Here is a 16,595-nt window from a genome sequence, read left to right as displayed (position 1 = left end):
TCACTCAATATCCTGTTAATCTTGAGTACCTATAGAGTAGTACTGCATCCTTCATAACTCCAAAAAGTCTTTATTTTTATTATATTTATAAGAGAAAGATAGTCTGTACCGATTTTTCCCGGAAAAACACGAGCGCCTAGAGGCGTGACGTGTGGGCGGAGCTAAAGAATCACGAGCGCCAGTAGGCTTTTGAGTTGAGAGCACGTGGAAGCTGTGACACAGATCCAGAGGCTGAAATTTAACAAGAGCAGCATCAGCAAAGGCGATATGCTATGTGGTATGTACTGAAACTGTAAATATTTGCTTAGCGGTTTTGGAAAATGACTAAGTTCCACTTTATGTCGTCTTTTTTTTTTTTTTTTTTTTAAGCTGTACATGTGGAAAGTGCAGTTTGATGACAACATTGCATGTTGTTTACTTGGTGTGCTTACGCGCTGATAGCTAAGTTAACAACACAGAGATATTTGAAGCAGTTTTACTCACCGCATGTGGTTCCAACACACGATCGTGACCCTTTTCCGTTGGGACTGCATTATCCTTAAGTAATAAACGACGTGCAATCCGAAATGCAGGGAACAAACAAAAACACTTGCACAACTCCGTTGATGCTCTGTAAAAATAAACTCCATCCACTGGTCCCTTAATGCTGTTTCTCTTTTGGTAATCTGTGCAGGGTTGTCTTGCCCTGGCAACCAAAAACACACTTCTTTTGTGACTTTTCGCGACGCTCTCGCTCTGATCAGGCTGTGCTCAGCCAGTGCTCTGCTATAAGGGAGCACGCGCTCTTCCGGCAGAAGAGCGCGCACTTATGACCCATATAAGGAAATTCCGCTCCATCTAACGTCACACAGAGCCATACTCGAAAAAAACTTTCCGAAACTTGTGACAAACCGGAAGAGGTTTTTTTGGAACAAAAATACTCCTTCAAACGTACAACTTAATTTTTGAAACTTTGTCCATGTTTAGCATGGGAATCCAACTCTTTAACAGTGTAAAAAACTCAGTATGCATGAAATAGCATTTCACCCCCCCTTTAAAGGAAGAGTTCATCCAAAAATAAAAATTCGGTCAGCTGTCTTTCATTTCTTCATAGTGTTTTATTTTTATACCACCACTGACTCACTCAAAAGTGGTTTTAAACCTAAATGCGTTTCTTTCTTCTGAACATAAATGCTATTTTGAGGAACAAGGAAAACAAAACAGTTGTGTAAGGCTCCAGCCTCTAGTTGCTGCTCATGTAATGACTCTCCCAACCATTAGTCGATGCTGTCACTCATGAGGTGCAATGACTCTCTCATCCACTAGGTGGCCCAGCTGTTGTAGAACTATCTGGGTCACCACTAACCAGGGATTGATTTCTACCACCTGCTGGTCATTATCTTGTTGGTGTTCTGCCCATTTAAGTGTGCCTCTTCCTTAAACTTGTGTTCAGTCTTGAGCTAACCTATCGTGTGTAATCCTTGCCTAGGAAGTCAAGTTTGTTAGGCTTCTGGTTTTGTTACTGTTCATCTTTTGTTTTTTGGGAACTTGGAACATTCAGTAAAACCCTTACTGAAGATCCTACAATGCTTAGGTGAAAAAACTGAGTCTCCTGAGCTGACAGGAAAAGACAACTCTCGTCTGAGAAGAGGGGGGCTGGGACGAGAGTAATCACATTCCCCCAACCAACAGCTTCTGGGGTTTCGCTCAATGTGTCACTGAATTGGGGCAACCAACATCATAAGCTTCGGGCCTTCCTAGATTCAGGGGCTGCTGAAAATTTTATTGATTATACTTTAGCCAGACACCTAAGAATTCAGCCCGTCTCTCTTCATGAACCCCTGACCATAACTGCATTTTACGGGAAATCTCTGGGCTATGGTCAGGTGAGTCAGTGCACTACACCCCTCCATCTCCAAATCGGTTGTCATAAGGAGAGGATACAGTTTTTATTGATTCATTCACCAGAGTTCCCCTTAATCCTTGGTTTCCCATGGTTATCCCTCCATAATCCACATAGATTGGATAGCCAGGGCAGTGGTTGATTGGGGTACTAATTGAGTTGCTGGCGAATTCTGACTCCCCAACCACTTCCAAGCTGCTGCCCATCCCTTTCAAGCCACCAGCCCAATCCACAGAGGTGTTAACTATCCCCAAGATACGACCTGTATCCTCCAGCATCCCAGTGATTCCTCCTGAGCTGTCTCGAGTCCCCTCAGAATACACAGACCTCTGAAGTTTTCAGCAAGACCCGTGCCGCTTCTCTGCCACCCCACAGACCGTATGACTGTGCAATAGATCTGCTACCAGGTACCTGCCCTCCTGAAAAAGCTGCCATGACATCAAGCCCTTTTAAGTGGACTGAGAGGGCAGATCAGGGATTCAACCGACTCAAGCAGCTCTTCACGTCCGCACCCATTCTTACTCACCCAGATCCTGAATTGCCATTTGTTGTCAAAGTGGATGCTTCGGACGTTGGGGTAGGAGCTGTTCTATCACAGAGGGCTAGAAATGACCACAAACTTCACCCTTGTGCTTACTTTTCACGATGACTCTCCCCAGCCGAGAATAATTATGACCTTGGTAACCTGGAACTGTTGTCAGTAAAGTTGGCACTTGAGGAGTGGAGACAGTGGCTGGAGGGGGCCAAACACCCATTCTTTAGCTGGACCGACCACAGAAACCTCACCTACATCCGTGAGGCCAAGACATTAACTTCATGTCAGGCTCGTTGGGCCCTCTTCTTTAATCGTTTTGATTTTACCCTCTCATGTCACCCAGGTTCTAAGAACTCAAAGCCTGATGCCCTTTCAAGACAATTTGATCCACCAGAAGTGTAGGACATACCTGAGCCTATCATACCCAGCTCCAGAGTGGTGACATCTATTCAGTGGGGAAATGAGACCACAGTTAAGAGGGCTCAACAGCAACATCCTGACCCAGGTATTGGCCCACCTGGTTGCCTTTTTGTACCTGATACTGGGAGTTCTGAATTATTACAGTGGGGCCATGCTTCTCTCTCTTCGGGCCATCCTGGGAGCACAAGGACATTGAAACTCATCCAGAGAAGGTTTTGGTGGCCCAACATGCAACGAGACGTTCGGGCTTTTGTTGCTGCATATGCTGTGTGTGCCCTGAACAAGGAACCCAGAAGCCACCCTCATGGCCTGTTGCACCCACTACCCATCTCTAGATGCCCCTGGTCCCACATATCTTTGGACTTTGTAACTGGTTTACCCAAGTGTCAATTCTGTAATTCTGGTGGTGGAAGACTGATTAAATCCTGTCACCTAATACCATTACCCAAGATTCCCACAGCGGGCCAGCCTGTGGAATTGTTGATGCAACATGTTTTCCGAATCCATGGCCTTCCCCAAAATATGGTGTCTGACCGGGGATCACAATTCACCTACCGATTCTGGAAGTATTTCGGTAACCTCATTGGGGCATCCATTAGCCTATCCTCTGGATTTTACCCCCGATAAAATGGACAGACTGAGAGGGTCAACCAGGAGATCGAGAAGACTCTCAGATGCCTGGTGTCTAACAATTAGACTGCTTGGAGCTATCAGTTGATCTGGGCTGAGTTTGCACACAACACTTTACACCACTCTTCCTTAGGCATGTCCCCTTTTGAATGTCAGTTTGGTCCACACCCCAGTATGACCCAGAGGAGCGGTCCTGGGTGCCAGTCGGAGATATCCTCGATCCAGATCTCATCGGGGAGTTCCACCATCGTGGTCAACATAGCTAAGGGAACGTCAGGAGCCGTTCGTGGAGGAGGGGCTCCTGTAAGGCTCCAGCCTCTAGTTGCTGCTCATGTAATGACTCCCCCAACCATTAGTCGGCCCTGTCACTCATGAGGTGCAATGACTCTCCCATCCTCTAGGTGGCCCAGCCGTTGTAGAACTCTCTGGGTCACCACTAATTAGTGATTGATTTCTACCACCTGCTGGTTATTATCTTGTTGGTGTTCTGCCTATTTAAGTGTGCCTCTTCCTTAGACTTGTGGTCAGTCTTGTGCTATCTTTTTTTGTATTTTCACTGAGAAAGCCCGGCTTCTATGTTGTACTTTGGGAACTTGGAACCTTCAGTAAAACCCTTTTGTTCGATTGACAAAGCCTTCTTGTTGTTCTTCTGCTCTTGGGTCCAACGACTATCTATCATCCACCATAGCCCAGCGGTGAATAGGTAGTTCAGTGGACTAGAAGACCTGAGTTCGATTCCAGCCTCAGACACCCATTACAAGTTGCTGGTCCACAGTGACTTCGATTTAGTTTTTCTTTTTTAGTTTTTTTTTTTTTTTTATGGTTACCCACATTCTTCAATATGGGTTTCTTTTGTGTTCAGCACAAGAAAGAAATTAATACAGGTTTGGGACAACGTGAAAGTGAGTAGATAATGACAGAAATGAAATTTTAGGCTGATCTATCCCTTTACAGTAATGACAGTAGGCTGCGTGTTTAATAGTCTTTTTAAGACCTGCACGCATCTAATATACAGGCATGTATACTTTACGTTTTCCTCTCAACTGTTTACTTTCACCTTATACATAACCAACTGAGTCTACATGTAATTTATAAACTTTATTTTGTCGCAAGTTTAGTTTTATGTGTATGCTGCGCTCTGAAAAAGCACAGGTCACACCAACACACGGAATGAAACATTTAAAAGCACATGCAAATAATGAGAGTTGCTCTAACACTGAGTTAAAACTGCTGTCATCACCTATCCATTTTACATCCACCTGTCCACCTCTTAACTCCGTTAAGTTATCTGTCCTTCCATATATTTACTCATTCATCCAGCCATCCGTCCACCTATTTACTTCATCCATCCATCCATCATCCATCCATCATCCATTTACCTATTTACCACATCAACCATCCACCCATCCATTTACCTCTTGATCCATCCATCCACTCATCCATCCATTCAATTATTTACCCCTTCATTTGTCCACTCATCCATTCACCTAATTTCCCCTAAATGCATTCGTCTATCCATCTTTTTACCCCTACATCTACTGTCTACCGTTTTACCCCTTTGTTTATCCTGATCCATTTGCCTATTTAACCCTTTTCCATCCATTAATCTGTTCCCCTATTTATCCATACATCCACCCTTTCCTTCAACTATTTATCAGTTTACTCTTTATCCATCCATTGACCTTTTTGTCCTGTTATTCATTATAACCCATCCAAATATTCTTCATCCATTCACCTATTTATCATTTCGTCCATCCATCTACCCTTCTACATTTTTACCTTTTTCATCCATTCATCAGATTCATACAGTTTAAGATATAGATTAATCATTTTCTAATATGTCCATCTACTGTATTGACAGGCAGTCTATAGTGAAGCTCCAGGAGAAAGATCTGCCAGAGCTCAGAAATGAACTCCAGGGTGTGAATCGAGACATTGAGAAGCTGAAAGGTGACACTGAGGAGCAGAAAACATTGCTCTGCACAATGATGTCTGAGGAAGAAACAGCCAAAGCCTGTCTGCAGGACCTATTACTCATGGATCGCTATCAGGTTTGAACTCATTTCCATTTAGTCCAAACACTGAAAATACAATCCAGTCACATATATCACATCAGTACAACACAACATGTCCTTTAAAGACTTATTTAACACCTAGAACACAGAATAATGTAGTATTGTGATTCGGATTTAATATACACAGCACTGCAAATGTATATCTTTCTTAATCTTAAGACTTCATGAATCTAACAGTAGCTGAAAATATTGGTGCCTGAAAATATTGGTGCCTGACTGACTTTAAAAGATAGTGTACACCCTGATTTTCTGAAGTTCAGCTTTAAGGTGTGCTATAAAAAGAAAAATGGCTGTTAATATACTGTAGTAATCTCACTTGAAATGGAGTAGAGACTTATACCTGGAAACAATATTCAATACAATACAACTTAACAAGCTGTATTTTTCTCCACCTGTGCGTAATCAGAATGTTTTCTTTTATGTGTAGCTTGACCTGAAGGATGTAGAGAGGAAGATCGCTCAGCATGCAGCCAAGTTGCAGGGAGTTGACCTCAGTCGTACAATGCAGCAGGTCAGCCAGGAGAAACAAGAGACCCAACACCGCCTGGACACAAGTAGGTTCAGCAGGTTATGTAGAATAAAACCTCCGTGAATCTCATGTGAATGTACACTACCGTTCAAAAGTTTATGGTCTGTAAGATTTTTTTTTTTTATGCTCTCCAAGGCTGCATTTATTTGATCAAATATTTTAAATCACCTTTGCCTTCACTACTTTTTTTTTTTTTTTAAATAGTTATTTGCTTTTGTGATCAAATGATAGGCACTCAGTTCATAAGTGTCATAAAACCTGCATGCATTATTAATATAAATATCTATTGGTAAAATGCTTTTGAAAATTATTTTAGATATAGCATGTCACACCACAGGACTTCCCAAAGTGTTACATGTCACATTCCCAGATACTGGTCAAATCAGTTCTAAAGCCAATATGACCCTGTTTATTACTGTGTTTCCATGTGATGATCCTTCTGTGTAGCCTGCAGTAAGATGGAGACGAAGAGGAAACTGATCCAGGACAAACAGGATCAGATCCAGGCCTTGAGGAGCAGCGTAAATGAGATTCGTGGAGGAAAGCTCCAGATCTCCAGCAATATGCAGAAACGTCAACAGTTGGAGGAGCAGTGTGTGGCGTTCACCACTGAGATCCAAACACTCCACAGAGACATTCAAGTGAGGAACGCCCACTCCACTTTAATGTGCCTTTAGTTTCATTCTATAGGTTCACTCAACACTGCATCAGTAGAAGACATAAACACCCTCCAGTTGTGACAGTTATGAGCAGGTAGTCAGTCTTTCGTGTTTGTCATTCTGAGAAGCCCAGCAGTTACCTGGTTGTATTGCATTGCAGTATACTGTTCCCACAGTGTCAGCTACTGATGCAGCATTGAGTAACCTATTATTTATGTGACCTTGGTTCCCTGAGTATCAAGGAAAAGGTGATGCATTGCTTGAAGTACTCCTCAGTTTTGCTGATATCTTCCTTCTTAGAGAATTCTGAGGAGTGATGGTGCGCACTAGGGGTGTGCTGATATACCAATCCCACGATTTGGTTCGCATCACGGTTTTGGAGCCACGGTTCAGTTTGGTTCTGTTCTGTTTGCTGTGGGGGAATGGTTCATGGAATGGCACCAACAATGCTGAAGAACACTAGATTAATTTTTAAAATAATAATAATAATAATTGCTCCCTGTTAGGTAATGTTAATTAATGCATTAATAAATTTTGCTTTGTAAAGTGTTACCAAAAAAACTATTGCCGTAAAAAAAAGAATAATAATTATGGCTAAATAGTGCAAACAAGTCATTGGATACATTTACTTAGGCTACATATAAAACATGCCTGTGCCATGGATAAATAAAATGGATTTTAATCAAATATGTAATAACTCAATCTGACACTCGACAGTATATATATATATATATATATATATATATTTTTTTTTTTTTTTTTTTTTTTTTTTTTACGTTCTATTTCCTGTTTCTTGAAATCAGCATATTAGAATGAAGGATCATGTGACATTGAAGACTGGAGTAATGTTGCTGAAATTTAAGTTTTTTTTTGTTTGTTTGTTTTTTGTTTTTTTTATCACATTAATAAATTAAATGTTTATATATTTTAAAATGAGAAAGACATAAAAAATAAAATTTTCACAACAGCTGTATTTTTGCTGTATTTTTTTACCAAATAATTGCAGCCTTGGTGAGTATACAAAAAAAAAAAAAAAAAAAGCATTTGACCAGTACTGCCATCAATCATTGTTTCTGTTGTTTCATGATGATTTGTTTGTTTGTTAGGATGCAGAGGAGCAGGCGTCTCCTCTAGCTGCTGCTCTGGAGAAGCTCCAGCATGAAAAACAGGACCTTGCTGAGCGCAAGAGGCAGAAACAGGAGGAAGGACAGAAAAAGGTCTGACTTATGTTTTCTGTTTTACCACAGTGTACTATATGAAATGTTGTGGACATTTACTTTAAATCAGGATGATGTCAATCTTCTTTTAGATCAGTGCAATCAAGGAAAAAGTACAAAATCTGACCCTTCTTGAAAATGTGATTACCAAGTACATAGAAGACGGCAAAGACAGCAACAAAGAGGTACAACAAAATTTTTTTAGCTGTCATTCATTGTATGCAAGTTTGTTTATTTCCCCCACTACCATTTATTTTCATGTATTTTTTTTTTTTTTTTGACTTCTTTAGCAAAAAAAAAATGAGCTACAAGAGGTAGAAAAACGACTACATGAGGCTGAGAAACAGCGAGACAAGATCAGTAAAGACATCGGCAACATTCGCCAAGATATTGACACTCAGAAGGTGCCAAGCAAAGCTTCCTGTGTTTTTGCTTTTGAGAGCATATTGAACACTTGTAACATCAGAATGCTGACATTTGGAAAATCTTCTGACTTCTTAATTAATTGGATGCGACTAGACTGCTAATTATAAATTATGCAATTACACCTGATTAATCATCTGAGACCACTTGTCTGAATGTGTATTTTATTACAATATTCATACATTTTATTCCTAAAATAAAGTATATGGCTTGCTGTTTTATTTGTGGTTATATGATTATTAAATCATGTTTTTTAACAGGTTCAAGAGCGCTGGCTACAGGACAACTTGACCTTACGGAAGCGTGTGGAGGAGCTAAAAGAAGTGTCCAGGAAACATGAAGACTTACTTAAAGAGAAAGGCAACATGCAAGATCTGCAAATGTACAAGTATGAGATCACTTAAAATAGGCACCAAGTGCAAGTTTGGAAGTCTTGACAATGTTTGACCCACTTTTAGAAGGTCAACTTAATGCCAAGTATATGCCCTTTAGTTACCATAACTAACCTACATGAATCCATCTCCTAATTACTTTAATGTTAACCACCTTTTGGAAGCGTGAGAGTGAACATCAAATGAATGTGTATCTTGAAAAGTATGTCTTCTGTTGTCAAGTGAGGAGCAAGAAGTAAAAAAGCAAAAGTTGGAGGACCTGAAAGAGAACCACAATGTGGCACTTGGTCGTCAGAAAGGCTACGAGGGCGAGATCCTCTGTTTTCATAAAGAGCTCAGTGAGGACCAGTATTGCCGGGCCGATGATCTCTACAGAGACAAAATGATTGTGATGAGAACAACAGAGTTGGCCAATAAGGACCTGGACATCTACTATAAAGCCCTAGACCAGTAAGTAGATTTTGTTATCAGGGGTTTCCTGGAAGGTAGTTTCAGGTAGCGGTTTGTCAGTGTGGAGGTTTGGTTTTGATGTGGTTCAGCAGACAGTAAGCAGCAATCAGCAACAGGCCATGTCTGACTCAGACTTTTTAGCCCAAATGATGCATTTGAATCATCACTAACCGGTGGGTTTCATTACAGGGACTCCCCAAAGATATGAGAAAATACTTACCATTGCAACTTTTGTAACCACAAAAGCAGTCATCTTGCTATCTTTAGGTGATGACAGTATAAGGAAGAATATATTTACAATATAAACAATATATTACACTATGTGTATATAGAATTATTTATTTTTACTGAAATTACTGAAAAATCTTTAACCAGATGCTTTTATCAAAGTGATTTACATCTGAGAAACATAAACAACTTTTTCATACAGGCACACACAATACTCACAGTACAGAAATACTTAAGCTTTTATAAGCTAGACCAGAAATAAAGATGCAAAAAAGTAAAAGACAGAAAATGCCATCTTTTTATTAGTAGGAAATTATTTTGATTGGTAGGTTGAAGTAGTGTCTTCAGGTGTTTGTTAACTCTTGTGTGTTTTGTATTTTAGTTTTTTCTAAGTTGCCAGCCACCGCCAGCATTTTGTATCATTTTCACAAGATTTGAATGGCACTCAGAATATTTTGTTGTATGATCATGTGAACATGCGATGTCAATACAAAGAACAGAGACTAACCTCTGCTTTAAAAAACAAAAAAAAACCTGTTTTGTTCTAGCTTCATGTCATTTTTATAACACTTGAATGTGGGTAAGTTTCATGTAAAAAGCAACATTTTGAACAAAAAATAATAATTTTTGAAAAAGATAGGATCAGACTCGGAACAATGATCAAAACATAGATGGAATTAGATTGCTTCCATCATCACATACGAATCTTGCATGGTCCTACAGTATACCACTTAATGGATCATCATTTCATTCAGTAGCGCTAGGGAGTTTTGAAGGGGTCATACGATGTTGCTAAAAATAACATTATTTTGTGTATTTGGTGTCATGCAACTTGTTTATTTGGTTTTAATAGTTTCTCCTCTATGCCCCGCCTTCTGAAACGCGCCGATTTTTACAAAGCTCATCTTTCTGAAAAGCAAGGTGTGCTCTGATTGGCCAGTTATCCAGTGTGTCTTGTAGCATGGTCTGCAGGCGGCAATAGGCAACCAGTGGAATGAGTCCAAAAGGGGTGTAAGGTGGTCACTTTTTAGTTGACTGAAGATCAACAAAGACCGAGGAATCGTTGATATTATAATATGTCTGAAAGGCAAGCAGATATACCAGCTTAAATGATGGGGTTGTCAAATTAGAATGACGGATAGAGCAATGCAGAGAGTTTGTGTATATTGAGAATAGGAGAGGACCAGATACCAAACCCTGAAGAACCCCAGTGGTTAGCTGCATGGAAACCCTTTCCTCAAGGAAACTTCAAAAAAAGAAAATTACAAGAAGTAAAAGCTGTGTTAAAGATTTGTGTGAGTGTGGGCCAAAGCCCATTAGAAATACGTGAAAGATGTAAGGGAATTGGATGTAATGGACAGGTGATAGAGCAGGTTCAAATAACTTTTGAGCCATCAGTCTCTATTGACATTTTTACAATGCAATTGTTGAAATAGTATTGAACTAAATTCATTTTTTTGTGGAACAATACTGGTTCTGATAAAATTATAATGACGTTTTTCCACTGAGGACATAGGGAAGCTATAAATGTGTTTACATTTACAAAATGAATTCCAAAGCAACTCCCCAGGTTTTTTCAGTTTTGTAAACGAGTTCAATAAGTGACAAACTCAAATTCACATCAACCTTCATTAACATTCTGGCTTCTGCACTACTACACAATTTCATTAATATTGATAAAGCAGTTAGCATTATTATAAAAAGGCAGTCAAAATGATGTTGCTGGTTTCCCATGGAGGAATATACAGGGGAAGTCTCAAGTCATCATCAGTGGTTTAGATCGATATCATCCCTTGCATTCACAGAAGTTACATCAGCAGGTCTGTGGATGTCACTCTGCCGTTATCTTCAGTGCAGAGCCATAATCTTTTCTTATTCTTGTTTATTTTCAATTTCTTATGTTTAAATTGTGTGAATGATTTTTTCTTTACTCATTAATACATCACACTTATCAGTATACTAAAGATCAGTCATTTCAAATATTTATTAACAAGTATTGGAGACACAGTAGCTGTAGTTGTATATTATTATATTATTATTAAGATAAATTCAAAATACTTTACGCCACTTGATTATCTTTGGCGATTGACAGAAGGATTATTTATTTATTTACTTATATCTATCTATGAATTTATTTCATGAACCATTTACAGCAGTGTTCTCAAACTCAGTTCATTGAGGGCCACAGCTCTGCAAGATTTTGCTCCAAACCTGATTAAACACACCTGAATCCAGCTAATCAAGATTTTCAGGATCACTAGAACCTTCCAAGCTGGTGTTAGTTGGAGATGGTTGAAGATGTACAGGTGCTGGTCATATAATTAGAATATCATCAAAAAGTTGATTTATTTCACTAATTCCATTCAAAATGTGAAACTTGTATATAATAAATTCATTCATTACACAGAGGCTGATATATTTCAAATGTTTATTTCTTTTCATTTTGATGACTATAACTGTCAACTAAGGAAAATCCCTAATTCACTATCTCATAGAATTAGAATATTGTGAAAAGGTTCAATATTGACGACATCTGGTGCCACACTCTAATCAGCTAATTATCTCAAAACGCCTGCAAAGCCTTTAAATGGTCTCTCAGTCTAGTTCTGTAGGCTAAACAATCATGGGAAGACTGCTGACTTGACAGTTATCCAAAAGATGACCATTGACACCTTGCACAAGGAGGGCAAGACACAAAAGGTCACTGCAAAAGAGGCTGGCTGTTCTCAGAGCTCTGTGTCCAAGCACATTAATAGAGAGGCGAAATTGAATGATGAAAAGTGTACAAGCAATAGGGATAACCTCACCTTGGAGAGGATTGTGAAACAAAACCAATTCAAAAATGTGGGGCGATTCACAAAGAGTGGACTGCAGCTGGAGTCAGTGCTTCAAGAACCACTACACACAGACGTATGCAAGACATGGATTTCAGCTGTCACATTCCTTGTGTCAAGCCACTCTTGATCAACAGACAGTGTCAGAACTGTCTAAAGGACTGGACTGCAGTTCTGTATTTAAGTTCTGCTCCTGGTTTATGCGACACAGCAATGGCTCAATCAACTTTTGGATGATATTCTAATTATATTACCAGCAACTGTACCCTGTGGCCCTCCAGAATTTGAGTTTGAGACCACTGCTGTACAAATGGACCTATGTATGCGACACAAAAGGCTCAAACATTCACACCGAATTACACCGTGCACATCTCTATTGAGCATCATTGCTGTGTCGCATAAACCAGGAGCAGAACTTAAATACAGAACTACACTGCACATTGACTCTTCAGATAATCATTCAGATGCTGAGTAGTTACTTTACCAACAACACATAAAAGGCATGAGCATGCTAACAAGTTTAACAACAGTAATGCTGCACAGTCACACAGTCACTATTAAATAATGTTATGTTATATTATAGAAAATACAATACTAAGCCTATTAAAATGAGCTTGGCATGATATAAGCATTCAGTAAAATGCAAAAAAAAAAAAAAAACCTCACCAATAAAAGAGGTAAATTCTAGCTGATTATAATTGAAATAACCTAGGCATGTGCTGTCATGTAATTGCTAAATCAAAGAGAATTTTTTTTTTTTTTTTTTTTTTAATTATACTATCAGTGCAGATATGATCAAAATTATGTTTAAGTAGAATTGTGTTCCGCATTTAAAGAAAATTTAGAAGGGATAGCACACTAGTCTGATGGGGGGTTCTGGTCCTCACAGGCACCGACCCTGGCATTAGGAGGAATGCACACGGAAAACATTCTTCCCTTCTGAAATGGATTGATTTTTATATTTTGAATATTCAAGCATTGCAAAATATCTTTAAGGGATCTGCCCTGAACATTTGAAAACCCATATTGGTCGACCACTAGTACATCAAAGCCAAACGAACTAGTCTCTGTAACTGCCTGCCAGGTATCGCCACTTCAAAGATTGATTACACATTTGCCAAGGCTGAGAATTGGGATTTATGCACATCACTAATCAAATTCTGTACAGCCGTATGCTTTAAATGGACACTGTAAATGGACAGCTGTCCAAAATATGTAGCTTTCTGGGCTTTTGGTTGATTAGAGCCTGGTAAAGCAGTTTTCTTCTGATGAACTATTGTGTCTGACATTAAACCAGCTGACCCGTTCTTCTCACAATGATACCATCATTGCTGTTTGTGCAAAAGACTAGAGGAAGTGTGGCAATCTGATAGGACACACCATGCTTAGGTGCAAGCTTTCGTCTAATATCAGTTCTAATAAAAAGAAGAAAAAAAAGACTTACTGTAAAAATAGTGTTTAACAAGTTTTCTTTTTTTTGGGGGGGGGGGGTTATTACTCTAACAGATAGCTCTAATAAGTATTTTATTGTTTTTATTGCCACTGCATTATTGTGAATAATTTACTGTTTTATTGCTTTATTACTGTATGTATTATGCACTGAAATGAAAATTCCACTGGTATCAATAAGACGTTTAACATTTATTAGTATACATACAAATTAACCACAACTAATAAATATTAGTATACATTAGTATACATATACACAACATCAAGATTAACACAAAAATACTGTATATTGCTATAAATACTTTAAATATATTTTAGTTCATGATGCTTAATGCATTAACTAATATTAACAAGCTAAAGTCTAAATCCATACCAAAGTTCAATACTGTTTTGTCTTAATAATAAGTTGTATTCATTATTATTAATAATAAAATACTAGAAACTCAAATCAGTCAGATTAATTTAAATTAATTATAATTTACAGTTTGAAAAAATAATCCTATATTGAGATTTGCTTGGGGTGTTAGATAATGGCAAAGGTAATCTAAATGCAAAAATATAGCAAATGAGAGTGAAAATTACTGTAAATATCCAGAATTGACCGATACCAATTAATAATAATAATAAAAAAAGTCTGTAATCAATATGATACAAATATTATATGTATATGTACAAGTCTTTTTTATTATTATTGTTTTTATTTGTTTTTTTTATTTTCATGTTTTTTTTATTATAGAACGATAATGAAGTTTCACAGCATGAAGATGAAGGAAATTAATAAAATCATCAGAGATTTATGGCGGAGCACGTACAGAGGACAAGGTCTGCCATGATTGCTTCTTGACTTGATTTATCCCATGCTGATTATTTATTGAAATAAAAATATTAGTCCGTAAAAATGGCATTGTTTAGAAGTCTCCTGATCTCTCGCAGACATCGAGTATGTGGAGATACACTCTGATGTGGATGAAAACGCCTCCGCTGGCCTGAAAAGAAGGACCTATAACTATAGAGTGGTAATGGTCAAAGGAGACACCGCTTTTGACATGCGTGGACGTTGCAGTGCTGGACAAAAGGTCATTAAGCCAATACATGCATCTTGGGTTTCTCTATAAAAATGCACAGTATATTTACTTACCACTCCATTGGAAAGTTCTTTTCACTCACTGAATCGCCCCTGGTTATGTACATTAAGTGCAATTGTTTTGCAAATTTAATGAAAACTTTATCTGTGCAGTGCAAATTGTGTTGACCAAACTGCCAATAGCACACCTGGCCGATGATTTTATCGGTCGATAGATCAGATTGTCAATAGATCAGAATGTTTAACTGCAAAACAAAAGCAAAACAGTCCTGTTTTATTAAATCCAATTAAATGTATGTAATCTTTGGCTTTACTGCATGTCTGCAGGTTCTGGCCTCTCTCATCATACGGTTGGCTCTGGCTGAGACGTTCTGTCTGAACTGTGGGATTCTGGCACTGGATGAGCCAACTACCAACCTAGACAGAGAGAATATAGAGTCTTTGGCACACGCACTGGTGGAGTAAGTCTTTATTAAAACAGAAACAACAACAAGTATTTAAACAGGAAACATAGTCTATTTTCAGCACAATGGAACATGGGAAAAAAAAAACTTTTATTTGCTATTTAACTGAAAGATGTACTTTTGGTATCTCTGCAGGATAATTAAGAGTCGTTCTCAGCAGCGTAACTTCCAGCTTCTTGTTATCACCCACGATGAGGATTTCGTGGAGCTCCTGGGACGATCCAACTATGTGGAGTATTTCTACAGGATCCGGAAGAACCGGGACCAGTGTTCAGAGATCACAAAGTGTAGCATCAACACTCTCAACTCCTACCTGCACTGATGCATCAGATCAGATGAGAGAAGAAAGACTGTTAGTCTACAAGTCAAGTCAGCTTTATATACCACGACTTAGGTGCCCTTGAGCAAGGCACCGAACCCCCAACTGCTCCCTGGGCGCTGCAGCATAAAAATGGCTGCCCACTGCTCCGGGTGTGCGTTCACATTGTGTGTGTGTGTGTGTGTCTTCACTGCTCTGTGTGTGTGCACTTCGGATGGGTTAAATGCAGAGCACAAATTCTGAGTATGGGTCACCATACTCAGCTGAATGTCACGTGACTGACTTTTATTTATATAGCGCTTTTAACAATACTGATTGTAACAAAGCAAAGCAAAATACCATCGGTGACAGAATGGAGAAAAAACCTTTGGAGAAACCAGGCTCAGTTTGGGGGCCAGTTCTCCTCTGACCAGACGAGGCTGCATTTATGTATTTATGTCCTGGTCTCCGCTGGCTTTTTTATCTAAACAAAAGACTTATCAGCCTTTCTTTACCTACCTACTAAAAGTGTAGTTTGGCCTTCTTGTAAATTGTATATATATATATATATATATATATATATATATTCTAATTATGTGTGGCTTTATTTCATGATAGGTTATCTTTGCATCAAAAAGTATTTGTCTATTGTTGTTGATTTGAAAAGTACTAATTCATCATAATTAATTAATCAATCTAATTATTCATCTTTTAATTTAAGTGAGCTTAAAGCAATATTCACATAAATCCTAACGATATTTAAATCTGCTCAGCCTGACGACAAAAACATTATATAATTTTTAAATAATTACATAATTTGGGGAAAATATAGCTACTTTAGCTTTACATTGGATATCAAAATATCAAGTTGCATTTATTTTAAATAATGCACATGTAAATTTAGTCTTCTACAGTGTTTTGAATTATTTAACTCTTGTCTTTTTATATTGATGTGTTTATTCTTCTAGAACATGAGGGGAAGAATAAATTGAATTAAAAGAAATAGAAATGATTTTTTGTTGTTGT

At 38.4% G+C, this 16,595-nt stretch overlaps 1 protein-coding gene across 1 annotated transcript in view; it reads left to right on the top strand.

Moving 5' to 3' along the window:
- The window catches only part of LOC113063874 (DNA repair protein RAD50-like), a 23,746-nt gene extending 7,151 nt beyond the window's left edge, over positions 1–16,595 (top strand). The window contains exons 10-21 of the mRNA XM_026234277.1: positions 5,329–5,518; positions 5,970–6,096; positions 6,519–6,712; positions 7,837–7,947; positions 8,040–8,132; positions 8,238–8,351; positions 8,631–8,758; positions 8,985–9,212; positions 14,460–14,545; positions 14,657–14,799; positions 15,135–15,268; positions 15,407–16,595. Of these exons, the coding sequence (XP_026090062.1) occupies positions 5,329–5,518; positions 5,970–6,096; positions 6,519–6,712; positions 7,837–7,947; positions 8,040–8,132; positions 8,238–8,351; positions 8,631–8,758; positions 8,985–9,212; positions 14,460–14,545; positions 14,657–14,799; positions 15,135–15,268; positions 15,407–15,593 (1,735 nt within the window). The 3' untranslated portion in view covers positions 15,594–16,595. The remainder of the gene's footprint in view (positions 1–5,328; positions 5,519–5,969; positions 6,097–6,518; positions 6,713–7,836; positions 7,948–8,039; positions 8,133–8,237; positions 8,352–8,630; positions 8,759–8,984; positions 9,213–14,459; positions 14,546–14,656; positions 14,800–15,134; positions 15,269–15,406) is intronic.

Source organism: Carassius auratus, chromosome 46 (assembly GCF_003368295.1).
Source record: "Carassius auratus strain Wakin chromosome 46, ASM336829v1, whole genome shotgun sequence".
NCBI lineage: Eukaryota > Metazoa > Chordata > Actinopteri > Cypriniformes > Cyprinidae > Carassius > Carassius auratus.
This window is presented reverse-complemented; position numbering and strand designations above follow the sequence as displayed.